This window comes from Aquarana catesbeiana, linkage group LG09 (genome assembly GCF_042186555.1).
Source record: "Aquarana catesbeiana isolate 2022-GZ linkage group LG09, ASM4218655v1, whole genome shotgun sequence".
Lineage (NCBI taxonomy): Eukaryota > Metazoa > Chordata > Amphibia > Anura > Ranidae > Aquarana > Aquarana catesbeiana.
In genome coordinates, this window is record NC_133332.1 from 165,813,334 (window position 1) to 165,821,246 (window position 7,913).

A 7,913-nucleotide genomic window follows, 5' to 3' on the forward strand; every position below is an offset into this window, starting at 1 on the left:
GCTATTACCTTTTGTATCAATTGACCCTCCCTCCTAGATTGTAAGCTCTAATGAGCAGGGCCCTCTGATTCCTCTTGTACCAAATTGTAATGTAACTGTACTGTCTGCCTTCATTTTGTTAAGCGCTGCGCAAACTGTTGGTGCTATATAAATCCTGTATAATAATAATAATAATAATAGATGATTTGGGTAAATGAATATAAAGACATGTTTTGACAATTGATCAATTTGTATTTAAAATGCTTTTAAAGCCTAACGTCACAAATTTTTTGTTTTAATTTTGAATAGACTGACTTAGAACTGTTGTCAAGTTTTATTGCTGCGTGTGATCCAGTTGGGTAGATTCCCTATAACTTTTCATCCCTGTGACAACAGGTCAGAGACTAAAGGGAACAGAGTCACTAGGGACTGGAAGTCAAAGACTAAAAAATCAACTTTTCCTTACTCGACTACAAAAATGTTTTTTTTTCTGCCCCATCATTTCCAGTCCCTTTGCCCTCCACTCCTCAGCAGCGGCAGAATTTTTTTATATCCCCATTCTATCCCAACCAAAACAAAAATTGTTATGAATGTAAGTATTGTTATGAATGTTACTTAACCACTTGTCGACCACTGCACGTCTATATACGTCGGCACAATGGCAGCGGTGGGCAAATGAGCGTACCTGCACGTCCCCTTTAAGAGCCAGGGATGGCAGGCGCACGCGCGCCTGCCGTGTACAGCGTGACCACGCCCGCAGGACCAGCGGAATCTATGTCCGCTGGTCTCCCGGCGATTGTGTTACGGAGCCTCAGAACGGGGAAGTGCCTATGTAAACAAGGCACTTCCCCTTTCTGGCTCGTGTCATGACAAAGATCACCGTTCCCTGTCATCGGGAGCGGTGATCGCTGTCATGTAAGTGTATGTTTTCTTTTTTTAATAAGTGATCACATAATCTCTGTTCTCAGCTGCACAAGGTGTTCTGAGAGGTGGGAGTGGAGAAACATCAGTACACAGGTATCCCCAATGAATGGCTGTGCAAAGGAATGTGTCAGCACAAGTCTTCTCATTGGAGTACAAGCAGGCTGTGCTCCCAGCACATCTAGAAACCTTACCTAACTAGGATGTATGTGCTCTCATACCTAGCATGGTCAGTTTGAACTGGCAGGATCATGGGGTATTTCACACAAAGGAAGAATAACAAAGATAACAGGATACTTTTTAACACAAGTACATAGTACAACAAACACATATCAGGAATATAAAATGTTGGAATAACATATTCTTTAAATTATATTTGAACCCTTACCTTGTAATACAACCCATTCAGTTTAAAATGGAAATTAAAGGTAAAATGTTTGTGTGTCTGTGGTATTTCCTATTCACATGCAGGTGCTTGTCCAACCTTGCACAATGGCTTTCCTTACCACTGACATAAATTCAAACTGTTCTCCTTATCGGTATGTTGCTCTCCCTGATGACAAAAACAAAGTCAGACTATCTCAGAACACACTGTACAGGTCCTCTTTAACTAGTGGATTGCAAGATGACTAAATGCTGAAAACCTGTCTGGCAGACAGAAGCTTATGTATCATATTCCTGTACATTCTACTTCAATATTTTGGATAAATAGCAGCTTTACTTGGCTGGTGAGAATGTTAAATTCTTGATGACTTTCCCACAGGTCAGCTGAGGATATTTCATTGCTTAGATTAATTGCTAAGATAAAGCAGGCAGCCATCTCTATTCAATTTATAATCACTGGCAAGACATTCACCTTTCATTTGGGCCCAAAACTGACACTAACATCAGAGGTCAAGGCAAATGACTTGAGGACCTGTTCCTTACAAATCCTGCATTAATGGCTTTCCAGATATCTCTTATTATATGAACATATACATTATACAGAATTTCTACGTAGGCCCAGATTAGCGAGAATCATTACTTTCATTTAATTTTACATACTCCGCCATTTTCTATACAACAATCAATTAAGATATGAGTACATACATAAAATGATAATTAACAATAGCTAAGATTAGCCTATTGGACAACATATAATCAATTTCTTTTCATATTTACATACTCTCTATACAATTAATTACTACATTATGATTAATATCTCTCAATTATCCCTGAAGACCTATCCAAAAATCATTTTTAAAGACCGGTGTATCACACAACTGGTCCAAGATTTATGGAATACATTATCTGGATACAAACTTGGATTACATATTAGTATTAACTTTGTTTTTGTTGTTTAGTACTATAATTCTTTTAAGAGCACACACAGGGGGTCATTTACTATAGCGCCAATATTCAATCCGGCAGTCCTTGAAAATAGTGCCCAATTAAATCCAATTAGGACTTCCACTCTCAGAAACTGGGCGGACATGCAAATGGGAAGCGTGCTATTGCCGGCGAACATGCCTGTCAGATCGCATATGCGGGAATAGTTGAAGTCAATGGGGCTCGAACCTGCAAAATCCAAAGTCTTCACTAAAGGCTTATAAAAAGTGTATGGGGACGCGGGTACTGCCCCAGGGGACATGTATCAATTGATTTTTTTTTTAAACAACCGTTTTTTTCAGGAGCAGTGATTTTAATAATGCTTAAAGTGAAACAATAAAAATGAAATATTCCTTTAACCACTTGACCACTGGGCACTTAAACCCCCTTCCTAACCAGACCAATTTTCAGCTTTTGGTGCTCTGACATTTTGAATGACAATTACTCAGTCATGCAACACTGTACATGTATGAAATTTTTGTCCTTTTTTTCACACAAACAGAGCTTTCTTTTGGTGGTATTTAATCACCTCTGGGTTTTTTATTTTTTGTGCTATAAAAGAAAAAAAGACAGAAAATGCTGTAAAAAAAATGCATTTTTCTTAGTTTCCGTTATAAAATTTTGCTAATTAGTAATTTTTCTTCATAAATTTTGGCCAAAATTTATACTGCTACATTTCTTTGGTAAAAATAATCCAAATTGGTGTATATTATTTGGTCATTGTGAAAGTTATAGAGTTCACAAGCTATGGTGCCAATCTCTGAAAATTTATCACACCTGATGTACTGACGGCCTATCTCATTTCTTGAGACCCTAACAAGCCAGGAAAGTACAAATACCCCCCAAATGACCCATTTTTGGAAAGTAGACATTCTAAGGTATTTAGTAAGAGGCATGGTGAGTTTTTTGAAGTTGCATTTTTTTCCCACAATTCTTTGCAAATTCAAGATTTTTTTTTTTTCCCACAAAATTGTTATATTAGCAGGTTATTTCTCACACACAGCATATGCATAGCACAAATTACACCCCAAAACACATTCTGCTACTCCTCCTGAGTATGGCGATACCACATGTGAGACTTTTAAACAGTGTGGCCACATACAGAGGCGCAACATACAGGGAGGATGACCCCGCCCCTTGTGACTTCACCGTCCGGGGTATGATGGGTCTGTGATGTCACAAGGGGGCGGGGTCTCCAGATGATGTCATCCACGTCCCATAGTTATATATGAAAAGTGTGCTATGGAAGTGGACAGATCGGCTGGCCACAGCGTCAGAGGGGGGTGGTTTTTTATCATGTTCAGCGGGTCGGTGGCGGGAGCAGTGGCGGGAGTGGTGGCGGAAGAAGAAGAAGAAGACCAGAAGAAGAAGTGGGGGAGGAAGGCGGAGGAATATTGAAGGAAGAATCGGAGAAGGAGAAGATGAAGGAAGACCGGAGGAAGAAGGAGAAGACCAGGAGAAAGGAGAAGAAGCAGGGAAAAAGACATTTTTAATAAAGGAATTGTTAAAAACTGTCTATTGTCTTTTGTCACACTACACTATGTTTTTGTTTTTTTCATTCACATGGGGGGGGCGGGGATCTGGGGGTCCCCTTGTTAAAGGGGCTTCCAGATTCTGATAAGCCTGCAGACACTGACAACCAATGGCCATGGTTGTCGGGAAGAGGCTCTTGTCCCCATCAACAAGGTGCTGTGGGGGAAACCCCAAAACACCCTCCTTGGTGAGGAATTCCACACCATGGTATTATTGAATAATTACATACCATTCCATGCATTTGAAGAGTTAAAATTATAGAATAAACCAAATTGATGTGCATTGGCTATTTATGCTACTGAGTAGAATGCATGTTTTTAGGAGGTGATACCATCAGTGGGATTCGAACCCGTGGCTTGAACCTTTGAAGTTAGCAGGGCATACCACTATGCTATGGAGCTGAGCACAATCATACATACAACCATAAAATACAATTACTAATGTTTGATTATTTTCATTCTATACAATAATGTTTTGCATTAATATTATGGTACCAACCATGCTCATGTGACATTAGCTATTAGGCATTCTCCTATTGTCAGCATATGCTGCTGATTAAGATGTAAGCTTTGCAGTTTTTATTTTCACAGTACATAGCTGGTTGCTAAAGCCGGCTGCTGCGTCCTTAACAACCGATGAGTCCTCAGCTGTCAGCAGGGTGACTGTAAAAAACTAAAACTTGCCCCCCAAAAAACTTGAAAAAAAAGGCATAGGGTCCCCCCAAGTCCATACCAGGCCCTTCGGTACTAGTATGGATTTGGAGGCGACCACCCACACGCCAACATTTTTTAAAAAATTGGCATGGGGTCCCAACAAAATCCATACCAGACCCTTATCTGAGCATGCAGCCTGGAGGACACAAGGAAGCGCCCCCCCGAACCGTACCAGGCCACATGCCCTCAAAATGGGGAGGGTGCTTTGGGGTCCCCCCCAAAGCACCTCGTCCCCATGTTGATGAGGACAAGGGCCTCTTCCCAAAAACCCTGGCTGGTGGTTGTTGGGGTCTGCGGGTGGGGGGCTTATCAGAATCTGGAAGCCCCCTTTAACAAGGGGGCCCCCAGATCCTGCCCCCCATGTGAATGGGTATCCATTCACCAAAAAAAGCAGTAACATGTAAAGAAAAACAATAGCCGTTTTTTGACAAGTTCTTTATTGTAAAATAGCTCAGAGCCTTCTTCTTCCCCGAGCCGTCTTCTCATGCCACCATTTTCTCCTGCCGCTGTTTCTTCCACCTCCATCTTCTCCTGTCACTGTCTTCTCCATCCACCATCTTCTCCCCAAGCCATCTCTCCTGCCACCATCTCTCCTGTCACCGCCGTCTTCTCCCACTGCTGTGTTCTTCCGCACCGGCGGTTACCCGCTAATTAAAAAAAAGCTGCTCTTCCTCTGTGGCTGTCTTCCTCCGCTGTGTTGTCCCCCACTGTGTGGTGCCTCTTACATAGCCATGGGTTGGGTGCTCCAGGTGACGCCCTACATGTTTCATCACGGGTGACGTCATCGAGGGCCCATGCCTCATGTCCTTTTGGACACATCCTTAAAGACTTTTAGTTTTATAAAGTGCATTTACCGTTTATCCTCACATGGAAACATGGCATGGACTTGGACTTGACATTTTATTTGTTTTCACTACTTTTTGCTCACATAGCGTGGCAATTCAGGTTTTTTTTATCACCTGCAAAGTATTTTTTTCTATATACACAGTGTTTTATTTTATTCTATGACTGAATGTGTATCATACAACGAATAACCAGAAATTCTTTTAAAAAATGGTTTTCTACTTACTGTATTTTTTATTTCCAGAATGTATTGCCTTTTTTTCTGTGTTCTGTTACAGAGGAAATCCCAGATCCACATTCAGGTGACAAAGACTACTTATGTGAAGAGACCATTCCAGTGTTTGAGTCTGTGTTATTAGAGGAAGGAGAAACAGTCAGGAAAATAGCAGTGGTGACAGAAGATCCTTCATTGGCGGAAATTCATGTTTGGATAATCCAGAAAGGTAATCGGACAATATGTGGTTTGTAAACGCTGCTTTTTGGCTACGGCATTTACTTATGCCAGACATGATGAGACACAAATGTCCTTTTCCGTCTGTATAGACAATGAACTTTTGTTCTTCAGGTGTCCTGCGCCAGTTTTACACTGAAAAAATGTCCAAGGAAGAATTTGAAGAACAGCAGGAATTCAAACAGATAACAAGGACAACAGCAAGTGAGTTCCCACTTCTCTTAGCATGAAACTATAAAGAGCCAGTGTATCTGACTGTACCCAGTTTATTACATAAGCAAAGAGCAATATGCAAAGTGAGTAACAAGTATCAGAATCAGAAATCACCTTTTACTGATCAAAACCACAGTAATCCAAAAACAGCCTTCTGCATTTTGATTTCTTGCTGTTTTTTTTCCAATGTTTTGAATTGGTATGGCAAAATAATGCAAGCTGAAAAAATTAAAATAAAAATAAAAAATATATACATTTTTTAAATATACTGTATATAAGAACGTTGGTATTTCAGAGGCTGAAAATGCACAATTTTTGGTCTATGTTCTGTTCTAAGTTTGTGCACTATATTAGGCACTAAAGCCAGTACAAATTATTGTTATTAGCTGTTACAGTACCTATTGTCTTTTCCCTTACAAACAGATTATGTTTCACATTGCATGAAGTGATTGTAGCCATATGAGTGCACTAAAACTTTAAATATATCAGTTGAGATTGTGCATCTATTCTATACTGGCAGCTGATATTTAATGAGTTTTTTTTTTCTTTTATCAGTTAATACAATTACCTATAAAGGGGACCTAGTTAATATGCAGTGCAGAAGCAGATCACAAATAAAATCATTATGACTGTCTCCTCCTCCCCACATTATGCTAAAATCCAGAAAAATGACAGCAAAATAGGAGAGACTCCCATCCTTGTTTCATAATAGGATTTTATATTTTTCTAGGCCAGTGGAAAATCTTCAGTGAGGGAGAATTACAGATCAGCCACATGTGTGAAACTCGAATTTGCCGGACGGAGCTGGAAGATTTGGTAAAGGTTCTGTACCTGGACAAGACTGAAAAGGGTCATTGTTGAAAGCAAAAACACTGAAGGGGAAAAGAAAATCAAAAGCAGCCTAAAGACATTGGATTTGTAGCTGGACTGCAGGCTGATTCTGCTTAAGTCAACATTGTCGCCAAACCCAGAATGCAGGGACTATTAAGCATGGCGTGTTGCAGAAAAGTAACTGGCAGATCCAAGTGTGTAGAAGTCTGTGAGCAGTTAAATTCTTCCTCTTATGCCTTAGAGGGCTGGCACAACTATTAAAAACACACAGTTTTCTTCTTTATGAGCAAAAAATGTTTATTTGGAAAGTGAAAATTAATGGAATAAGCATAACTTGATAGAAGGATGGAGGGCTGTTATGTAGAAAATACTGAGCTGCTCGATATATGTCTGCGTCTGTCTAAATATACCTGGGTGAACAGTTGTCTTGTTGGCCAAGTGTGTCATTTAATAACAGTGATACATTGTATTGGCATAGACACAGCTCTGCATGATTTTGCCACTTAATGTGAAATTATTTGCTTATTATACAACCTTAAGTGCATAAAGGTTTCCCTTTTTGACTGAGGTTTTTATTGTACAGGTTTTTTATTGTAGGACAAATCTAACATTAACATAAATATCAAAGTCCCCTACCACCATGACCACACTGCTTGGCCAAATATTTTTCAATTTACCCTTTAGCCTTGCTAGAATTTTTTTTCTATAAATTACTTTTGATATTACAATGACTGGGATGGTTAGATATATATAATGGAATAAATAAACTGACCAGTTATGGGGATTAAAAGATTTTAGTGCTTTGTTTTTTTTTAAACTGTTTTAAATATAACATGACAGATCACATGCTCACTTCCATACAGTTAGCAGAATGAATTAATGCGCAAAATGTATGATTCTGAAAGAGTTATTAGACAAATGTTATCGTGTAAGAACTCCCCCAAGCTCTACCGCAATAAAAAGATGGGCTGTGTGCTGGTGCTCTGGCTATTCCGTCCAACATGAATCCAAAGAAATCAAAAGCCGGCACACGATCACTCCTTCTTTGAAATGTTATTTTG

At 39.6% G+C, this 7,913-nt stretch overlaps 1 protein-coding gene across 2 annotated transcripts in view; it reads left to right on the forward strand.

Moving 5' to 3' along the window:
* CHRDL1 (chordin like 1) overlaps window positions 1-7,642 on the forward strand; it is a 268,432-nt gene extending 260,790 nt beyond the window's left edge. For both annotated transcript variants that reach the window (XM_073599363.1, XM_073599364.1), the window contains 3 exons: window positions 5,636-5,800; window positions 5,923-6,012; window positions 6,752-7,642. In XM_073599363.1, the coding sequence (XP_073455464.1) occupies window positions 5,636-5,800; window positions 5,923-6,012; window positions 6,752-6,882 (386 nt within the window). In that variant the 3' untranslated portion in view covers window positions 6,883-7,642. The remainder of the gene's footprint in view (window positions 1-5,635; window positions 5,801-5,922; window positions 6,013-6,751) is intronic.
* Window positions 7,643-7,913: the final 271 nt, after the last annotated feature.